Here is a 23,736-nt window from a genome sequence, read left to right as displayed (position 1 = left end):
TAAATTCAAAAGGGAAGATGCAAAAGAAATCTGCTCATGTGTCAAGTGGGATAACATAGAGAATATTAGCTATAGTAATATACAGGACCCCAAACCCAAGAAAAGAGCCAACAATGAAGTTCTTATCCTCAGACATATATATACCAAATTCACAAAATATGGGTAGTAAGGTGAATTAGATATCTTGATCAAGGAGGCAAATATGACCTCATAAGTATCAATAAAATTTGGTATGATCTGGGACTAAGAATCTCCGAGTTCCATATCTCCTAAAGGACATAATTTATTAAAAGTGAACAGAATAGATAAGAGGAAGCAGAAGAATACAGTATATTAAAAAGCTATAGAGATAAAGGTGGAGCCAATGAGGAGTAGTAGGAAGAAGTACAATAGGCTCCCTACCCATAACATCTCTGAATAGATCTATAATGTGCACCACACCAAATCCTGATTATAAACTCTAAACCACCCCCCAAGGGGTGGCTAGGTGGCATAGTGGATAAAGCACCAGCCTTGGAGTCAGGAGTACCTGGGTTCAAAATCCAGTCTCAGACACTTAATAATTACCTAGCTGTGTGTATGGCCTTGGGCAAGCCACTTGCCTTGAAAACAAAAAACCCAAAAAACCAAGTTCATTCTTCCAGACCATATTGGTATAAGACCACTGAGAGAGGTCGAAAAGACACATGTATGTCTAGGAATGCCCCAAATAGAGCATTTCAGTGCAAGGAGGTTATATGCCAGGATAAGAGGGCCTACATTCTAAATAACATTCTAATAAGGGGGGGATGACACATTTCTCCTAAGAAACTCATTATCATAAGTTATGGAAGAAATTTAATAAGACAAAATTAGCCTGGAAGTGATTTGGTTGTGTTTTGATGATCTTAAAAGGAAAAAGGGAGGGAAGACAAACTACAAGGAAATGGGGAAAGAAAGGGTGGAGGGAAAATACTCTCACAAAATTGGCAAGGGCAAGTACAAAACTATACAAACCAGGAGGAAAGGATTACCAGAGGGAACCAGTGGCACTTGAACTTTATATTCATCTAAATTGGGTCAAAGTAGTTATGAATATACACACATAGGTGGGTACAGAAAAAAATTTCACTCAATATGTGAAGAGGAAGGAAAAAGTAGAAAGGATGGGGGAATAAGGAAGGTAGTTTAAAGGAGGAATGATTCCTAAATAAAACAAACTCTAAAGATGTATAAAAATATTTATAGTGGTTCTTTTTGTGGTGGCAAAGAACTGGAAAATGAGAGGGATGGTTCATTAACTGAGGAATGGCTCATCAAGTTGTATATATACAAATATGATGGAATGCTACTGGAGAAAGGTAACACTGGAAGAAAAGATACATTTTTGCTGACCAAAAACAAAATTTAATTTTAAAAACATATACTCAAAATTTATACAAAATCTAGAGACATGAGAGGAAAATAGATGACAGAGAAGACTTTGATAAAGATGAAAAGAGGAAGAAACAGAAACAATCTTTTCACTTAAGTATACTATAGATCACCTGAATAAGAGGAGAAAAAAGATGAATTTCGGAAGCAGATCTCAAGCCTGACATGAAGGCATATTATATTACTGATGGAAAACTTCAATTTTCTGAACATCTGGAGCACTCAATTTGACAAAAGCAGAGTAATTTGTCTTAATCCTTTCAAACATGGAGCAAATGACAAGGAAAAGTACAATTTTGATCTAAATTCTGACCAAGAAGGGAAGAATTATTTATTGATGTAGAAACAGTGATAATCTTGTAGGAAAGTGACTGCTTCACCTTAGAGAATTCATGATAAAGAAGATATAGTACGATCATAAATTTTAGGAGAGATTTCAAAATTCTGGGAAAAAAGGATATAATTTCATGGTCTAGAATTCTAGAAGAAAGAAAAGCTCTCAAAAATAAAATTGTGAAGATGTAAATTAGAAACCATCCCAGTGAGGAAAAAAGGGGGTTACCTAAAGAAACTCAAGTAACTGCACAGGGTACTTCCAGACTAACTCAGATTTTTTAAAGGGAATTTGGAATGGGTAAGTAAGGCTAAATAAAGGGAATGAATATTAGAACATGAGTTGGCTATGGCATAATTACACTAAAATTACTTGCGATAATAAAAAAGCTGAAAACAAATCAGGTGACCAAAGATTCAAGTACAATTGAACAATCTGTAGTACATGAATGGAATTGGATATCACTACATTCTATACTGTACGTGAACATCTAGGTGGAGAGTGGATAGTGTCAGTGATGAAGTTAGGAAGACTCATCTTCCTGAGTTCAAATCTGACCTCAGAAATGTCCTACCTGTGTGACCATGGCAAATCACTTGACCCTGTTTGCCTTAGTTTATCTAAAAAATGGCTGAAGGAAATGGCAAACCATTCCAGGATCTTTAGTATGAAAAATCCAAATTGGGTCACAAAGAGTCAAACACAAATCCAACAACTGAACAACAACACTCTAAACACAAATATGAAGAATTCAAATAAACATAGTTAATTTGTATGCAATAATGCAAGATGAATAAAGATTCAAATGATTAAAAACAAGTAAATACAAAAAAATGCAAAAAGGCAAAAGCTCAGGTGAAATATGAAACAAAATTCTTTAACACTACTACATAAACATTTTTGTCATCATCCTAAATGAAGCCATACATGGAATGTTTATCAAATATGTAGTTCAATTTAAAGCATATACCCTTTCTGTTAATAATTGGTAAATTCAACAGTGAAAAGTGACATCTATGAAATCATGCAGTTTTTACTCCATTACTTTGGAAGAATGCATCTTTTGAAAGCTGGATGACCATTTGTTGGGCATGTTGTAGAGGAGATTCTTGGTCAGGAATAGATTAGGTGAAATTGGGGGTTTCTTCCAATTCTTGCATTCTATAATTCAGTGAAAACCAAAGCTGTTTCCACTACACAAGTATTTTCACAAACACTGCTTCATTTGGTTTTTTAATGTAAATTTATCATAGAAAAACAGTGTTTTATGCCCAGATGCACAGGAAAGAAAATCTTGCTGCATCCTTGATGAAGTCCAAATGATCTTTATCACAGCCTTAAAAAAAAGACATTCTTGTTTAAATGGAACAACAAAATGCTAACAGAATCTGTGTCAACATATAAAAACACACCCATCACTGACCTCAACTGACCACTATTTTGAAGTGTATAAACCTGGATTTCAGACTGATGGAAGGAAGAGGGTTTTTTAAAAAACTTATTCTTTCACTTATTTAATTTCTTCTTCATTTTGCAAAATTAACCTCTTGGAATAATGGAAAAGTTAGTGAACTAGGGATAACCCTAAAAGTTCTGCTGTTTTTGCTTTTCAATCAAAGAGAAGGGCTTCATTCTGATGCCCAAATACTTTCCCCAAGTATCAGATTAGCAGTTGTTTCAGGTGAATATGTATATAAGTATGTGTATGTATGTATGTATTGAAGAGGGATATGACAGAAGATTTATCCTTTTAATCAAAATTTCAAAATTATTCATAGAAGAACTTTTCATACAATAAAAAAATTTCACTGAATTGCTAGGTTGTTTATAGTTCTATGTTATTATAATACAAAGAATTTAGTTAATAGGGCTGTCAATATGAGGAACAGAAGGGTTTAATAAAAGTCTATAATCACTTTATTAAATCCCTAACAACAGACAATGCTATCAATTAAATTCCACAGCAAAGCATATCATTTTTTCACTGTAATTCATCCAAAGTGCTCCAATTTTCCCACAGGGTATTTGCACTACTTTTAGTTAAGGTTTGATTGATAACAATTACCTGGTTAGGAGCTAGCTAGATAAAATGTTTTTGAATAAACCTAATTCTATATCTTATTATTTTAGTATGCCTACTATTTGGATATCACAATCAAACAAAAATCTTAACTCAATAATTATTTTTAGGAGAACAAGTCAAAAGCCTGAAAACTTTTAAATTTAGGGAACTAACAATACTGCCTGATTACCCTAGATCCATCCATATTCATTGATATTCAGAAAAAGTATCAATTACAAAAAATCTACCAAAAAAGGTCTATCATCCTGTGTGCTAGAGTTAAGTTAGTTAAAGAGATATAGGCAAATAAATAAACCTGGTATTAACATGCTTTCTTCATTTTTTTTTATATTTTTCAAGGCAATGGGGTTAAGTGGCTTGCCCAAGGCCACATGGCTAGGTAATTATTAAGTGTCTGAGGTCGGATTTGAACCCAGATACTCCTGACTCCAAGGCCAGTGCTCTATTCACTGCGCCACCTAGCCACCCCTCTTTCTTCATTTTCTACTTTTCTTGATCTCTAACTTAAGGAACATACATCAACATAACATTAGTTTGGTTATTTTGAGTGAATTGGTTATTGAGTCCAGTTGTCCAAGCAGGGAAATTAGTCAATGCTTGTTTTGCTTGATAAAGAGAAAACTAAATGGTTGTTGTCTTACTTTTCCAACTGTCATTTAACACTGAATGGATTCAATCATGGATTAGATTTTTAAATTAAGCTGGAAATTTGTGTTTGAACAAGTGTTATGAGGCACTAGATTCAAAGGCCAAATGAAATCGATATTAGCTAGGAAAAGACATTACTTCATATTCTAACAAAGAATATTTATTAAACATCTAATGATAAATGGAACTCTCACTAGAATTCTTCATTGTTCAGGTTAGTTTTATTTTGCTATTCCTGGCACTCAAATTCATAGTATTCAATGAGATAACAGAACAGAATAATCAAAACACAACAAAGTTCAAAAACATCCATCCATCTGTTTGCTACACTTCTGCAAATACATAAAAGTAAACAAATTCTTTATATAAATTATGTTTAAGACATTTATTCACATTCCAAAATGATAAATGTTAAAATTCCACACTTAGATACTAGTGCAAGCAGTGGTATACAAAAGTGCAAAAAAAGGTTAGTGATTAATCAAATCATTGGCTTCCCTCTCCAGGTGTCTATTTCTAAATAAAAATACTTCCTAGTAGGCTTAAAACAAACTTAGCCACATGTGCATGTATTGGTTGAGCAGCTATTACAAAACAGTAACCATGTGAAATTCTAGAAATTAAAAGTTCATTCTAAAGTGGCTTTTACATTCAAAGTTAGTATAAGTGTTACTCACTTTAACCACACATTTTGAAAGAAAAAAAAATTTTTATTTCAAACAAAAGCCTAAAAAAAAGTCTATTCATTCAAATGTTCCTTTTTCTAGAAATAATTTTTGACAAAACCACCTGAAAAACCTTTCTGCTTCCCCTCCTAAACTCAATATGGTAGGTGGTTCTTTGGAAAAAATTTAAGAATGCCTTGGTTGTGTTTAACCTTTTTTTTTGAAAGACTGACCAAAATTTTAAATAAATTCAAGATACTATGTGATGGTCAGGATATTTCAAATGGTACTATTAAATAAAATGTCAGCACAATCACATTTTAGAACATAAAAGTACTAATTTAAGAGGACAAAAATAAGGAGAGAATAGGAGAGAATAAGGTAAAGGGCACATCTAAAATGTAATACCATGAACACAGTTTAGCACTGCATCCTAATAGAAACGCTAATATTTTTCATCTCATTTTTGGATGGTGAAAGGGGAGGGGGAGGGGGGAGGTTTTGGATGTTAAAGGGAAGAAGATAGATAGACAGATAGACAGACAGATTTATATAAATAAAACATTTCTAACAAAATCCTAAATACTTTATAGGAATGACATGGTCACCTTTTCAAAGAGCCTGTCAATTTTAAAAGCAGTCATTTACATTTCCAGAGGAAGGACATTAATGGAAATAACTGGGTACATATACATGTGGCTTTGAGAATTCAGCTTAGTTTATGGCTTAAAATTTCCTGACCTCTTGAATTTATAGTCAAACCTCATTAATTCAAACTTAGAGTAATAAATCTTATTTTATCCCAAGTTAAACGTAATATCCCATTAATCTTTTAACTATTTTTTATCTGCCAACTTATACTTATCTTTAAGACTTTTTTCTCCACCATACAAATCCACAATTTCCAGAAGTAAAAAAGGACAAAACAAATTCTTAGTAAAATCAGTACACTCTTAATAAAAATGGAAACAAAGTATGTGAGGTGAAATTTTTTCTTTTCTTTCAAATGTATTTTCCAGATGCACTTTTGTTCACTTTCTTGTCATGTCAATTTAATCCTGTGACTAATGAAATGCCATACCAGTAATTTGTCAAATAGCAAGAATTCAGAAAATGTAAACATTTACCCCTAAAATGCTTTAGTCAAAACACTCTACAAATATTGCTGACTTCCTAGTAGTTAAATTCTGAAACCTGTAAAAATACTGAATTTTGAATATGAGAAGTGAAATCACTTTGCTGATGTTAAGGAAGTTATTATGACAACTGTGAGCCTATTCACTCAACTATAAATTCACCTGTGGAACCTGCAATGAAGTGAGTCAATTCAAAACTAGGGATATGAAATTCTACTCTTAAGGGCATATTTTATAAATGGCAGTGCCTACATGTGTGCAAATAATCCTTAAACTCAGATTTACAGAGGTACTATTTGGAAATATACTTTTTTAAAAAAATCTTTGGCACACATAAGACAACACTGGTTTTCAAGTAAACTAATAAGAGATTAGATGGAAGGGAAAATTCTTCCAGGTACCTTGAGAAATGTCTCGTGTCTCTAAATTTCTAAAATCCTATAATCTATTCCATCTAAAAATAAGCAGATGAGTTCAAATATTAAACTGGGTCTTTCTTTCTAGTCAGCCTAAATCCCAAAATAAATTTAATAGCAGTCAATGAAACATGAGAGGCCATGCTGTGAAGGTCAATCTGCAATAATTTATAAGTACAGTTTTTATACATATTTTCAAAATTAGCTTAAATTTTCTAAATGATGTTTGATCAGTCTGCAATCCAATTTGCATGGATACAAGAGTGTTAGAACCACATTTTATACAAGCACTGTATAATATGAAGTATAAAATTTGCATATATGCTAATATTTATCTCCAAATGTCACATGTATACTCACACGTATTCTTCTACTCTTCTTTTCTGCTACCTTATTTGCTCATATGTATTGGAAATAACCTAAATAGCTTTGGGGGTGGGGGTGGGGTCCCCTCTCAAAGCTGCCTCATGGATCAACTAGAAAAAGCCTTACAGACATGTTTTTTGGAAAGATGGGTAATTTCACCTATCATTGCTTTGTCCAGCTTCATTTCCACAGGCTTAGATCACAAGAATCACAATACCCCCCCACTCCAACCCCAACTGGGCAGAAGGCTCATGCTGCTTATGTATCCTTTTTATAAAGTGAACTGTCTGCTGCTTTACTACCAAGTGTGAACTACACAATAAGAGTACTCCAAGTCTTAAACAGTCTATTTTATACAAAGAAATGTGGTTTTCTATTTACATTGTCAGTTATTAACTTCTTAAACCACAATGACACCAAAAGAAATGGAGAAAGATATGTCCTCAATGTATCTGAGATGCCATCAGCAAAGGGGAGTTAGTGTTACCCACTGATGCCTTGTTCAGATTCAATTAGCACCTTAAAGGCAACCTCCTTTTATAATAATATCCAGTATAATGTTAGAAACTGAAGCATTATCAGTTTTAGGAAACAGCCCTTTTAGTTTTGCTTGGAAAGGAACTGAATAAGAAACTTAACTTGAAGACTAAAATCCAATTTCAAGGTAAGAAATTATTCCAAAGTTTAGATTTCCTATGTAAAAATGTAAAACACCTCACTAGCAGCACTGTTGTATGTTTATCTGGAATAAAGGTCACATTATCTACTTTTGTATTATAAGGCTTCTCTCAGGATTAAGCCTTTAAAGGCTTACTTAAGAAAACACTTAATTTCAATTATACCAGAGTTAAATTCTGATAAGACTTTTGTATAATAAGGAACAAAGTCATATGCTTTAAAATTCTCTTGAAGTATATATATAGCATTATCTATTCATCTTTATGTCTTACTGTACTAATGAAAGGAATGTGAGAAAATAGAAAAAGATCTTGATAAAGTTACCAAGTTCTTACAAGATGTATCTGTAAAAATAAGGCTTGTGGAGAGACTAGAAAATAACAAACATTACATGCAGATGAAAACCTGGGTGCTATAAACAAACAAAAAACCCAGCCCAATTAGAAGATAAGAAAGGTGCTCAGTTTTTTTCCATAGCAAGAAATATTTGTCTTTCAATGCTGTGAAGAATGGGACAAGAAGTAAAAAATACAGAGTAAAATGTCTTGATGATAAAACTTAAATACAAACCATTTCTCTTCATTAACTAAGGCAAACAAGCAAGCTGCCAAGCTAAAATTGTACAAAGGAGACTGCCTCTAATTTGATTTGGGGATTCCATCATTTATAGAGATCAGTGACTTGTTTCTTACAATAAAGTCATATTCCTCAAATCAGTACCAACACAGTTAAAAGTTCTTCAGAATCAAACAACAGTGACAAAGCTATGGGCTACTAAACTAAGAATTGAGCATGTGATAAGCCAAGAAAGTTATTTTCTTTTAGGAGTTCAAACAATTTTACTACTTGAAAATGTATTAACATGGCACTATTGACTAAAGAATATGCAGAGTTCATAGAGAAGAAAGTGGTGAGAGAAGCAATCTGCCACAAAAGTCCTCCTATATGAATTCAAAAGCCCACTGGAACTTTTATAATATCAAGTCTGCTAAAACAATCTCCTATCATCCATTAAATATCACTTACTTATATTTTCAAAGAACATCCTCACTAAGACACATTAAAATGAAACATTTCCCCACCAAATATGCCAAAAATTAGATTTTGTTTTATTGCATGACGTTGCATAAGAATATTATTAAAAACTGTAAGGCATCATGCAATTAATAAGCTAATTATTAATTGTACTTTAAAGACAGGTGGTTATAGAGTCTAAATTTATAAAACCAGTTTCAAAAAAGTACATAAAAAATTTAACATGATGAGCATTAAATACCGTTCACATATCTGTAGTTTTTAGCTGTTAAAAAGTGCATTCAAACATACTGGACTGGAAAGTCACTCTGTCCAAAAATGGAGCTGGGTGCAAATATCAAATTATAAATTGTAAAAGAACATAAATTATTTTATAGGATTAGAAAGCTAACAATGTAATATCCAAACCTGCCTGAAATCAGTTTTCAATCCTCACACTCACAATTAATAGTTGATATAATATTAATGATCTAAAAAACTTATCCTTTATAACCAACAAAAGTCTATTGAATTCAAGTTATGTATGCTGAGTGATCAAATAACTGAGCAGACTTAGTAATCAGACACAGATAAAGGTGAATTTGGCATTAATCAATGTACTGTGCCACCCAACGAAAGCCTTCACCATAGCCTTGTCTCTTTAGCACACTGCACATGAAGACTTCTAAAGGTCTGGCATTTAACTCTTTCATTGAAACACTTCCCTAGAAGAGAAAAGTAAACATTAGGTTGAAATAATCTTGACAAAATAGTGGCACTATACAAAGTGAATATTCTTAATGCATTTTAAAAAAATTGAAGCAAAAAAAAAAAAATCAGTGGTTTCTTACATCTTCATTTCTAAATATAGGTGATATTCCTTTCAAATATAAGTAGACATTGCATTTCAGTCCCCCATGGCATAGTGAAACCAATAAATAATACAAAGAACCATACAAGATTTAAAAGGATGACTTTTAAAAAAAAAATTGCACCAATACCCAAATCTGGAGAGGTGAGAGACTCAAGATAAAAACATATTGGACATTTCTCATATTTATTCTCCCTCCAAAGAACTGGTTCCTCCAAGAAGAAGACTTCCCACCCAGCTATTACTTCATTTCTCTCCAGACTGCTCTCTGGTTCCATGGCTTTTCTCTACAATTTTCCTTTCTGGGTACCTTCATTTTCACATATCCCCACCTCCCTTTTCAGTTTCCATTTATTTTTTGTCTTCTCCTGGAGAAGAAGGACTGTCTTTGTATTTGCATTTTGTATTCCCACAGGGCCTGGCAAGTAGAAAGCACTTCATAAGTGCTTGTTTGTCTTGACTTGAGAATACTTTAGAAAAATTGACAGAAAGTTTGCTTCTCTTAATAAAAACAGACTGCATTATAGAAGACTGTTTCCTTAATTCTTTATCCTTCCTCTAATTTCATTCCTCCCCCACAGCCAGCTTTGAAAAGCACTCTTCCTTTTTGATGCCCTCTGATATGTACCCTTTTGTCCTCTGATATGTACCTAAATACTATAACATGTATAAGGATTATATACATATCTTTATCTCCCTTACTAAATTAATATTTCTTGAGAGCAGAAGCTGTACTGTGTTTCATCCTTATAGTATCTTGAATATAATAGAATAAATATGTATTGAAATACATAGTGTTGAAAATAATACATATGTAAATGTTACAGTAGTTCTTTACCCTGAGGAACTTTATACTTAAAGAAACTTTATTAATAACTCAGTAGGAAAAGGGGCTAGGGCTTACTTCATTAACTCTTCAAGTACTGAATTTTTCTTAATGATAAACATACTAAAAACTAAGGTTGTAAGAATATAGCCCAAATTATCAGATTTCATGGAGTTTTTTTTCTGGTTTAAGTTTCATTTATTCCAAATTTTACTTAAAAAAAAGTAAAATGTAGGAAAAAATGATCTAAAGATAAGCTTTGGCAGAAAAAATATGAACTAGACCTAGTAAAACACAAGGTTCTTGAGGATAGGACTATTTAAAAGAACTCATATGCTTAATAAATAGTTGTTGAATTGAATTAGCATAGGTGACAGATTTTCAGTGACTTAAGAAACAACTAAATGAGTGTGTTTGTGCAATTGGGCAATATTAATTAAGACAATATTTATATAGCGGAGAATTAGTAAACTCTTAAGTTGATATGAGAAAAAAATAATTACCTTTCCTGTTGTTTGACCATACAGACCAAACATTTCTCTTAACCGTTCTTCACTAATGGCTTCAGGTCTGTCAATCTTATTTCCAAGAATTAAGATAGGCACATTAGCAATTGTTTCATCTGTCATAAGAGACTGCAAAGAAAAAGGAAGTTCATGTTGTGATAGGTCTATCATAAAGTGTTTTTATTTAATTTACTTTTTAATTTAATTTACTAGGATTCTGAAGTAGTCAAGCCCCTACTTCAAAAATCTAGTCATCTTTAGTCAAACCGCTGGCCATATCTTATTTAACTGAAAGATTCTGTGAAGAGGATTTCTTCTGTCAATACTTTATCATTGAACCCTCTTCTTATCCATCTAGTTTCCTTTCAACCTTACTCTGCTTCTCCCAAGACTACTATATTTAGTTATAATGTTGGAAATGGGAAAAAAAATGAAGACTGCTTCATTTTACAAGTGGGGAAAATAGTAGACAGAGAGTAGAAGTGATTTTCTTAGATTATACAGAGGCAACTGATAGCTAATCTTACATATAGAGCACTAATAGTCTGAAAAAAATCTTTATGATGTAGAACTAGAAATGCCCTTAATTTTTTTTTCTCTCAGAAATTTAAAATAATCTTCACAATCTAGAGATCTTCTCAAGAAATGGCAAAAGGATGTAATTCTGACAGGCAAGGCACTCCAAAAATGCTCAGTTCATTGAAACTTGAAGATTATACATAATGGTCCATCTTCAGAAATAAAAGTATCATGGTCAACTACTAAGACTGATCTCTCCCTTAGGAGTAGGAGAAACACCCCATCCTCCCACTCCCAGTCACAATACTTGTAAGTGGTCTCATCCTAGAGTTGTAGAAAACTATATATGCAAACACCTGAACTGTCAAACATTTCCTTATTTGCTTTGCCTAGTTATTTATGTTTGGACAAGGAACTTACATCAAGTTCTTCTTTTGATTCTAACAGTCGTTCATGGTCTGCACAATCCACCAAAAAAACAATGCCATTTATAGCAGGGAGATAGTTTTTCCATACTCTTCGAGCTAATGAAAACAATAAAAAGTTAGACATGGTTGTTTAAATTTATATTATGATTCAAGCAAATGACACATAGTTACTATATACACATATGTATATATTTATATATTAAATTACAAATGATTTTATGGCATAGATAATTAAAAACTATACGAGAAGTAAGGAAACATTCATTTAAACCCTCCAAGATCAATGGCAAGTCTTAATTTCTCAGTTTCTCCTCTCATAATATGGGGTCATTTTTTTTAAAGATAAGAAACCATTCACATATGAAAACAATGTGACTTTATGAAATGAAAATCTCTCTAAAACATTTAAAGAGTTTAAAATGTTCGCTCAACAGTTCATCCCTAATGGTGAAAAATTTTTTGCCAGTAATGGGCAGAAATCAAAGAAATGATAAGTCTTCTTCATTCAATTTAATACATGTTTATTAAGTTCCTACTAAAGACACTAGATACCAAAAATAAAAAGATGAAAACAGCAGTCCTTAGTCCTAAAGAAGTATATATTAGAAAACACAATATGTAGACCAAGAAGTGAAAAAACAAAAAGCTAATGAGGGAGAGAAAATTAGAAAGTGGGGCAGCTTGGGGTGGAAATAGGAATGAAAACTCCATAGAAGAGGTAGCATCTGAGCTGAGGTTTGAAGGAAAAAGAATAGATTCTGGAAGATGAAAAAAAATATGGATTCCAAGTACCAGGTACATATACAGGTGAATACACAGGAAGCAAAATGTTAACTTCAGGAAGTAGAGTTGAAATCAGGGAAATAAGAGTAAATTAAGTCAGCAAGGTAGATTAGAACTAGCTTATAAGAGACTATAAAGGCCAACCTGAGTAGTGAAGGGCTGCAGTCAGCACTGGTACCAATCAGTATTTTCTCTTTTCCATTCCTACCTTAACTAATCTTTTCGCCTCTAGTCTTTTTCCTAGCCATTCCATTCCCCACAGAATGATCAAACTGAAATTATTAAAATACAAAGTCTGACCAGGCCACTCAAGGGAGCTTGAGTTTAGAAAGTTCCCTAATGACTCTAGTATAAAATACAAATTCTTCTGCTTTAGCATTTATTACTTGTTTTTTTAGGATTTTGCAAGGCAAATGGGGTTAAGTGGCTTGCCCAAGGCCACACAGCTGGGTAACTATTAAGTGTCTGTGGCCGGATTTAGAACTCAGGTACTCCTGACTCCAAGGCCGGTGCTCTATCCACTGTGCCACCTAGCTGCCCCCTGCTTTAACATTTAAAGAGTTTCATAATGTTCTATTCTATCTTTTCAAATCGATTTTATACTCCCCTTTGTGCCCTCCATATTGCTACCAAAGTAGACTACTGACTACTTCCCATATACTTAACCTTTCTGCCTTTGAACTGACTGCTCCTCAAACCTGGATTGAGCCTTCTAATATCTGCCTTAGAGGTCATTTGCTTCTTTTAAAAGACAGCTCAGATGCCACCTCCTACAGAAGACCTATTCTGATCTCTCAACTTCTTTGCATTGAAGCTGTCCCCTTTCTCAACAAAGAATTTAAGTTCCTTGAGAGCAAGGACTTATTTTTGCCTTTCTTTAAATTCCCAATATTTAAGGAGCAGCTAGGTGGCGCAGTAGATAGAGCACCGGCCCTGGAGTCAGGAGTAGCGGAGTTCAAATTCGGCCTCAGACACTTAATAGTTACCTAGTTGTGTGGCCTTGGGCAAGCCACTTAATCCCATTTGCCTTGCAAAAAAAAAAAATTCCCAGTATTTAACAGTGCCTGGAACTTACTAAATGCTTACAGACTAAACTGTGGGGTAAATAGTCAGATCTCAAGAGGCTTTGGGGTAGGTGGTGGTGAAGCAGAATTTTGACTGATATAGTCAAGTGAAGGTTCAAATTTTTTTAAGGATGGGGTGGCTAGGTGGCGCAGTGGATAGAGCACCGGCCCTGGAGTCAGTAATACCTGGGTTCAAATCCGATCTCACACTTAATAATTACCCAGCTGTGCGGCCTTGGGCAAGCCACTTAACCCCATTTGCCTTGCAAAAAAAAAATTTTTTTTTTAAGGATGAAGAGTTATAGAGAGAGGTGAGTAATATAATGAGCTACCTCTTAGAAAAAAAAACAAGAAGAGATAGAATCAAAGGCACAAGAGGGATTGGCCTTGTCAAGGAAAAAGGATGACTCTTCCTCAGATAATGGAATATCAAAGTGAAGGGGGGGGGGGGGTTTGAAGTATAGAACAGAGGAGTTAAAGAAGCTCAGGACAGATGATCTTGATTTTCTTAATCAAGTAGGGGGTAATGTCACCTGTGAGGGGAGGTTAACAGCTCTTAGGAAGTCTGAAGAAAGAGAAGGTCTAGAACAGCACTTGTGTAACAGAGAAACAAACAAAGAAGAATAAAAGAACTGGTATATAGCCTAGAAACCTCAGTTGAATTTAACTAATTTAAATTTTTAGGAGACCCAAGCAGAATACAGTGTATTGTGAAACTTTCTCCATTAGCATTCTGCAGCACAGGAGCAGGAACAAAGGTAGAGGGGAGTCAAGGTGAAGGAAATAAGCATATATTAAGAACCCTGTATATGCTAGGCACTGTTCTAAGTGCATTATAAATATCATCTCTTTTAATACTCACAACAACCCTATGAGGTAGGTGCTATTATTATCCCCATTTAAATTTGTGGAAACTGAGGCAGAAAAGAGGTTATGTGACATGCCCAGCATCATATGGCTGGAGTCAGATTTCAATTCAGTTCTTTGTGAATCCACTTGAACCACCAAAGAGGCAAAAGATTCATGGTTGAAAGATAGTTGAATTTCTTATTCATAAATTTAATCAGGGAGAAAAGGGGAATGTAGTGGAGGTAAAGGTCTCAGTAAGGACAAAGGACAGGTTTAGAAGTAAGATAAAGGAAGAGGTAGAACAACAAGAAATTATTATGAGGAGAAACTTTCACAGTTTAGGATCATAAAGATGAAACAACTGTAAAAAAAATCATGAATGGCCAGACTTCAGAAAAGCCTTAAAAGAGTTGCTTGAGGGGTGGCTAGGTGGCGCAGTGGATAAAGCACCGGCCCTGGAGTCAGGAATACCTGGGTTCAAATCTGATCTCATACACTTAATAATTACCTAGCTGTGTGGCCTTGGGCAAGCCACTTAACCCCATTTGCCTTGCCAAAAAAAAAGACTTTGAAGTGAGCAGAACCAGAAGAACATTATACACATTGTGAGATTATCAATTATGATAAATGTAAGCTCTCCTCAATAGAACAAAGATCAAAGTGTAAAGAACTCGTGATGAAAAATACCATCCATATCCTGAGGAAAACTATGAAGTCTGAATGCAGACCCAAAGCATATCATTTTCTATTCAAAAAATTTGTTTTATGGGGTTTTTTACCCTCTCATAGTTTTTTGTTTTTTTGCTGATTCATTTTTAACAACAAGACTAATATGGAATTATGTTTAACACAGTTAAACATATATAACCTAATATCATATTACTCACAGACAAGGGAAGGGGGAAGAGAAGGGAGAAAAATATGAAACTCAAACTCAAAAAAAAAAAAAGAAGAATGTTGAAATCTGCTTTTACATGTCATTGGAATAATAAATAATTTAAATTAAAAAATAAAAAATAAAGATGGAACAATACAGTGATAAGATTAAGATTGAACAATCCCAAAAGGTAGCAAAAGTAGAGTGAGAAGTTTGATGACCTAGAAATCCAGAAAACATATATAATGTACTTCAAGAACAATAGTAAGATTGAAATAGGAAGAAGACTTGCTCCTGAACTCCTTAAGAAAGAAAACAGTAACCAGGAGACCAACAGATTTCAGCAATAAGGATATGAACCAGATAATAAAGATAAATAGAATAAATCTCAAATGACCTAATAATTGTTAAGAGATGACAAAAGAAAGAATATGTAGAAGTGACAGTGGCAACGAGGTTGCTGACTCCTCCTCCTGGTTCAGTGTTTGGGAAGAAAATGTGGCATGGAGGAATGTAAATGAAAAAAGGAGCAAGGAGAACTGAAGTGAGATGGTGGCTACGGATTAGTGTCTCCTGGTGGAAACCAAACTTCCATTAATTTAACAAGACAGTAACAACAGAAATAATAAGCATTTTCCCCTGTTCTTTAAGGATTAAAGTAGTGAGTTCCAAGAAACATAATAAAAGGGGAGTGTTGTACAACAGGGGAGGACTAGGACAAAAGGGACTTTGGAGCAGTAGTATTGAACTGAGAGGATGGGATAAGGGAAGAGGATTTTCACCTGAGCAGACTATGAATCTCTATAATTAATTAAAATAACAGTACTATTTTCATCCTCAGAAGCAACAAACACAGATTAAAATAAAAATCTAAAGACCATTATGTGTGACATATCATTTTTAAAAATTTATTTTTCAAGAGATCTTAATGCCTTTCTAAAAAAGAGAGAAATAAGAAATTTTAAAAATTATTTCAGCAACGTAAAGACTGGCAACTTGCCTTCTGTGGAGGTTGGGGAGAGGGAAGTAAGATTAGGGGAAAAATTGTAAAACTCAAAATAAATAAAATCTTTATATAATTCAAAAAATTATTTCAGCTTTCAAGTTTGCAAAATGAACTAAAATTACATTTTTTCAATATTAGTCTTATGAAATTTAAACATTTTATTAAAGTCTCAGAGGAATTCTCATCATCCCTCTCAAACAAACATTTCTGACATTAGTCTTATGAAATTTCTTAAATATTTTATAAATGCCTCAGAGAAACTCCCCTCTAATAAAAATACTATAGAAAAGGATTTCATACATTGTTGGTGGAGCTATGAACTCATCCAACCTTTCTGGAGAGAAATTTGGAATTACACCCAAAGGGCAACAAAAATATGCATACCCTTGAATCCAACAATACCAATACTGGGTCTATACCCTGAAGAGATTATGAAAAAGGGTAAAAACATCACTTGTACAAAAATATTCATAGTAGCCCTGTTTGTGGTGGCAAAGAACTGGAAATCAAGTAAATGTCCTTCAATTGGGGAACGGCTTAGCAAACTGTGGTATATGTATGTTATGGAACACTATTGTTCTATTAGAAACCATGAGGGATGGGAATTCAGGGAAGCCTGGAAGGATTTGCATGAACTGATGCTGAGCAAGATAGCAGAACCAGAAGAACATTGTACACCCTAACAGCAACATGGGGGAGATGATCAACCTTAATGGACTTGCTCATTCTATCAGTGCAACAATTAGGGACAATTTTAAGGGATCTTCGAGGGAGAATATCATCTATCTCCCAAAAAGACTTGTGGAATTTAAACAAAGAGCAAAGACTATTTACCTTTAATTAAGTGAATGTCCTTCAATTGGGGAATGGCTTAGCAAACTGTGGTATATGTATGTCATGGAACACTATTGTTCTATTAGAAACCGGGAAGGATGGGAATTCGGGGAAGCATGGAAGGACTTGCATGAACTGATGCTGAGAGTGAGATGAGCAGAACCAGAAAAACATTGTACACCCTAACAGCAACATGAGGGAGATGATCAACCTTGATGGACTTACTCATTCCATCAGTTCAACAATCAGGGACGATTTTGGGCTATCTGTGATGGAGAATACCATCTGTATCCAGAGAATGAATTGTGGAGTTTGAACAGACCAAAGACTATTACCTTCAATTTAGAAAAAAAAAAGTTATCTTATTATGTAAATTTTGCTATCTCTTATACTTTATTTTTCTTCCTTAAGGATATGATTTCTCTCCCATCACATTCAACTAAGATCAATGTATACCGTGGAAACAATGTAAAGCCTAACAGGCTGCCTTCTGTGGGGGGTGGGGGGAGGGAAGCAAGAAGAGGGGAAAAATTGTAAAGCTCAAAATAAATAAAATCTTTCTTTAAAAAAAAAGAAATGGATTTTAGATATTATTTCATATTAATTTATTTTGCAAAATCAATTTTTAACAAATTTAAAATGAAAGTATACCATTTACTACCACTTACATTAAAAAAAATTACAAACTGAATTTAAAAGGATGCGCACAACATTCAAAACTGCACTACATCACATTTATACTGCTTTTAATCAAGTAGCAACTCCACACTAACTCAAAAACTAAAGAAAGGGGTTGTTTGGGATGCTTTTAAAATATAATATCGTAGGAGAGAGAGAGAGAGAGAGAGAGAGAGAGAGAGAGAGAGAGAGAGATGATAAATTCTGAATTATAAGATCAGATTCCTGCATTTGCTTGAATGGAATGAGAAGTCATCTTGTACTACAAGTGAGTGGTCTTTTTTAGACAAAGTAATAAGAAAATAATGATGGCTTACCTTGAGCATGTCCACCCAGATCAAAAGTGGTAAAAGTCATGCCAGCAATGGTCAATTCTTCTGATGCTAAACAACAAATATTTTATAAACATCATATTGGACCATAAACATTGTATAATAGAGACCTGCTCTACTAAGTAATGACTAAATATTAAATATTAAGAGCTAAGCAAAATAATAAAAGCTTATTTTGTTTTTAGTTAACTATACTTTTATCATTTCACCTTGTCAAGAGCAGGACTCATGTTGAAATGGAAGATTAAACAGAAAATTTGTTCATTTGTGGATTTAACATATAACTCCCTAAATTTTTCTTTCTTTCTCCTTCCTATAAATCATCATAATCTTCCAATTTCATATTCAGCTTATCTTAAATTATACCAATAAAATAGTCTACTTCTTTAATGATATATATATATATATCTTATATAGAGAAGACAAAGTGCTTCACATCAAAATTCATCATTAACAATATAATTACTCTCCAAATCTCAATTGATGATCTATAATAATAGTATTTTTCTGATCTTATTAAAAAATTTCTTACCAATATTACCTCAGCAAAACAAATGTGTTCTGTAATATCTAAGTTAAGAGATATTCTCTTAAGAAAAAATAATGACTGTATATTCTTATAGTAGACAACATATTAATAACTCTGCTTTCCAGCAAAAAAGACTAGGTGTCCACTATATTTTGTCCCTGCCCCAGAATAGTATATACTGTAGCATATAGTGTTGCTATCTACTGCAACTTCCTATAAGGCCTTTTATACCATATCTGTAGAATCTGACAATGAAGTAGTACTTTCCTTTGGATTTGTAGAGACAGGATATTAAAAAACTCAATACCTTGAAGCATATCAGCTATTTTCTTGTAATCTCAATTCCTTCCATATTTTAGTGAAAATTGGGCTTATAAAGTGGTAGAGCAATATATATATGAAGATTTATTAGCAAGTAGATGAAAAGAAAAAGGAGTGAATTCTTTGGTTCTGAAGAAAGACAATTTTGGAAAAATCTTACTTAGCCACCAAAAGGATAGAATAGACACAGTATGATGGGATTAAGCAGAATTCAGCTTATTCCAATATATTGAATATTTTTCCCGAATCTCTTCAACAATATTCTGTTGTGCAAACATTTGTGTGAACATTTACTACATCTAAGTAATTATATTTAGGTAAATATTGCTATTGTTCCACTTTTACGTAGTTTCATACTGAAGGGACTAAAGAAACATACTTGGAGTTATGCAATGATTGTGTGGCACAATTTATCTTTGAACTATGTACCATTCTTGTCCATGGTCCCTCACTAAAGATCAGAGATCATCTGTTTATTAGATTTTTTTCAAGTGATGTCATCACTGAATGTTATTTAATACTTTGAAGTAAGCCTTTGACCTTATAAACATGACAAGGTACATTGACTGACCTCCAAATTAGAGAAAGGAGTTTGGACTACCTATCTGGAGATCTGGGTATGAGTCATAAACAGTTCTGCTACTTACCAACTATATGACCTAAAGCAAGTCACAAAACCTAAGTTTTTTCATATATAATGGAAAAGAGACAGCTAGATGGTACAGTGGATAGAGCACCGACCCTGGAGTCAGGCGGACCTGAGTTCAAATTCAGACTCAAACATTTGATGTGATCCTCAACAGTCTTATCAGGTGGGAACCACATGCATTATTTTCTCCATTTTATAGATGAGAAAACTAAGAATGAGGTAGACTGTGACTTACTCAAGGTTACAGAACTAGTGAATATATAAGGCATCTGCAGCCAGGTCTTCCTAATTCCAAGCCCAGCATTCTATCCATTCTGTCATACTACCTCATCATCATTACATTTTAACACCTACTTATCTAAAAACTCTTCTAAACTAAACATCATTATGACTGTGATAGTGAAGAAACTAACTGATTAATAATTCATGATGACTTATATAAGTAAGGATGTTACTTCATTCATCTAGTTACTGTATTCTATGATTTACTCCAGCTATGTCATTTGGACCCTGAAAAATAACTTCTATATGACCCAGAAGACATAAGAACAAAGGAAATAGAAACCTTTAATTAATTATTTTAGTTGCAGAGTGGTATTAACTGGTAGAATGGATTTCTGACTTCATCAAAAATCATACCAAACTCTCCATAAGCAGGTTCAACATAGTTACTATACCCTAAGTTATAACAGTGTGATCAGAATTGAACCACATGATTTCTAAAACGCCCATCAGTAAAGGACCTTCACTTACTGGGATGTAATGTGGGTACATGTTGTCCAAGCCTATCATCTTTTAACATATGGAGTAGGGTTGTTTTTCCAGCATTGTCCAATCCAAGAAATACTAATTTACCAGATTTCTTGTACAGTCCTGCAGAGAAATTACAATTGACAAAACTGATATTAGGTTCATAGATGCATCAATGAGAGATAGCTTTTTCTTCTTTTATTTACAGTTATCAATAGTTTTTAGCTAGCTAAAATAATTAAAACTTGTTTTTCTGTTCAATAAACTTCTATCCACTCAAAAAAGCAGAAAAGATATTTCCACAACCCTTTATGCATTTGTGAATTTTCAAGGTAATCTTTCATATACAAAAATCTACTCTCAATTTCAAAATAGCCGTATTTTAAAATCTAGATACATAAATCTATTCCCTGTCAGTGTGTAATAAAACAAAGCAAAAAGAGGGTAAAAAAAAATGAGGCTTAGGGGCAGCTAGGTGGCAGAGTGGATAGAGCACTGTCCCTGGAGTCAGGAGTACCTGAGTTCAAACCTGGCCTCAGACACTTAATAGTTACCTAGCTGTGTGGCCTTGGGCAAGCCACTTAACCCCACTGCCTTGCAAAAACTTAAAAAAAAATTTTTAAAAATGAGGCTTTATCATACTAAGGGTCAGGAAGTGCAGTATCAAATTCTAAGAGTATGGGTAAGTCTCTCATTATGAGACTACATTATCATTATGAAATCAAAAATCAAACCATTAATTTGTAAAATTTCAGTTAAATGTGATAATAGAAAGTATAATTCAATAATTTATGATTTATAACATGATTTCTATAATCAGATATGTGAACATTCTAGAGTATTAAGCAATCACAGTTTTGAATCACCTACTTGTCAATCATGAATAAGTTCATGAAAAATTATACACTTTCTAGGTCTTGTTCCATAAAATGTTTTTAGGAAATGAGACTGTGTTTATGAATTCCTCCAGTCACTTGCAAACCAGCAAATTTTTAACAATGGCAGCTACTAAATGGCCCAGTATACTAGACTTGGAATCAGGAAGTCTGATTTTCTGATCTTTGAATTCTGCCTCAATATATGCATATATATATATATATATATATATATATATATATATACATGCTATATAATTTTAACCTGTTTTCTCAGTTTATAATATACAATGGGAATTATAACACATCATAGTGTTGTTTAGAAAATCAAAATCAAATGACATATATGTAAAGTGCTTTGCAACACTGTAGTTCTACATTGATGTTAGCTATTATCATCATTATTATTAATAGTTTTAAAAGCTTCATGTTAAAATTCCTAGTTATCTATCGCATAAAAAGATGGATTGTGTTTAGTTCTAGAAGCCTCAGTTTATGAAGGATATTGATAAAATGAAGAGAAGAAATATCTGTATATATAGTGTAGGGACTTCACTCAGATGTTGTTTGGCTGAAGGAACTGTAATGTGGAGCCTGATAAAGAGAAGTCTCAAGAAGGACATAAGAGCTATTTTCAAGTATTTGAAGAATTGTCAAGTAAGAGACTTATTGTTTGATCCAAGAGAGCAGAACCAAGACTTATATTCTCCAAGTTTAGTGGATCAAAGCATATATTTTCCTCTTTATCTTATTATATATTAGGACAAAATCAAATAGAAAAAAAAAATCATAACTCAAAAATAAAGTATGGCTGAGTCAGAGAGAAGGAGAATGGTACAGCCTGACTACAAGTCAGAAAACCTGGATCTAATCTCTGATCTACTACCATACTAACTTATTCATTATGTCATCTCTGACAACTCTAAGTCCCTTTCTTTCCACTCCAGGGCTCAAATTTGTCCTCAATACAATGTACTATCTGGATTAGACAACAACACTAATGAGCTGCATTAATATCAACTATGTTGATAAATTAATAATATGGGTAAGAATAAAATTGAGTTAAACTTTGGAAAACTTGGAAAAGCTATATTTTGAGAAAGAATCAAGGGAATGGTATGTAAAAAAGGCAAGGAGGTGATTGGGAATGTCAAGTATACTGGCATCACTAAAGTAAAGGCAGCCAGTTGGCAAGTAATAGGGCAAAGGGAATTCCTGATCAGGTATGGCTTGGCAGTAGGTCCTGTTATCAGTTTTGAGTCCTACCTCTGCCTCTTATTTGCACATGACTACTGACACTTCATTTCTCAGCATACATGTGCTGCCTACTCAACATAACTACAATTGTGAGGCCCATGTGAAGCTATAATGGAAAAATCTCAGAATTTGGAGTTGTCTTTGAATTTTCAAGCTTAGTACCCATGTGGGGGGTGGGGGAGAGGTGATACTTTCACTTTTCTAGACTTCAGTTTTCTTATCTATAAATTGATTAGATTGGATTGGATTTATTGACTTCTAAGGTCCCTTACAATAATTGTTCTACAACCACAATCTTATGATCTGGACTGAAAGAAACAATTTAGTATAGTAAAAGATTACCAGATATATAGTCAGAAGGACAGAGCTTAAATTCCAGCTCTAAGATATACTGCCTGTATGAGCTTGGGGCAAATTCATTTAACATCTCTGAGATAAGGCTTCCTTTTCTGTAAAAAGATAGCCCATTCAGTTCTAAATCATCTCTTACATTTCTTTTAATATTTGATCTTTTAATAAAATGTTTTATATAAAGATCACCCATATGAATGCCATTAACATTACTATTCCCATTTTAAAATGGTAAATATAGATGGTGAAATTCTTTTTTTTTAAATTTTTCTTTATTTAAGGCAATGGGGTTAAATGACTTGCCCAAGGCTACACAACTAGGTAATTATTAAGTGACTAAGGTCTCATTTGGATTCAGATCCTCCTGACTCCAGGGCCAGTGCTCTATCCACTGCACCACCTAGCTACCCCTAGATGATAAAATTCTAAGAGAGCTCCTAGAATTTTTAAAATACAATCTTCTAATAAATGAATGATTTTTATATGAAACTTATGACCCTATTACTTCAAGTAACATTTTACTTCATATCTAAAATTATATAACCTAATATGGAAACCAATATTCTAAATACCAGCTCTGACACAGCCTGAAAAAGGACACTTTTGTTACCTGTCCTCAGTTTCCTCCACTCAAATGAAGGGGGGTTAATCTCTATGTTCCAACAATCAAGGATTTTA

General features: G+C 33.5%; 1 protein-coding gene across 3 annotated transcripts in view; it reads right to left on the bottom strand.

Moving 5' to 3' along the window:
* The window catches only part of SAR1B (secretion associated Ras related GTPase 1B), a 116,368-nt gene that overhangs the window by 76,571 nt on the left and 16,061 nt on the right, over positions 1-23,736 (bottom strand). For 2 of the 3 annotated variants that reach the window (XM_074213551.1, XM_074213553.1), the window contains exons 3-6: positions 20,579-20,698; positions 18,312-18,377; positions 11,896-11,999; positions 10,954-11,085 (exon numbers count right to left, since the gene is read on the bottom strand). In XM_074213551.1, coding sequence (XP_074069652.1) covers positions 10,954-11,085; positions 11,896-11,999; positions 18,312-18,377; positions 20,579-20,698 — 422 coding nt within the window. Of the gene's footprint in view, positions 1-4,848; positions 9,479-10,953; positions 11,086-11,895; positions 12,000-18,311; positions 18,378-20,578; positions 20,699-23,736 lie in introns of those variants that run through there. The other variant, XM_074213552.1, reaches the window with a different exon arrangement.

This window comes from Macrotis lagotis, chromosome 1, assembly GCF_037893015.1.
Source record: "Macrotis lagotis isolate mMagLag1 chromosome 1, bilby.v1.9.chrom.fasta, whole genome shotgun sequence".
Classification (NCBI taxonomy): Eukaryota; Metazoa; Chordata; class Mammalia; order Peramelemorphia; family Peramelidae; genus Macrotis; species Macrotis lagotis.
This window is presented reverse-complemented; position numbering and strand designations above follow the sequence as displayed.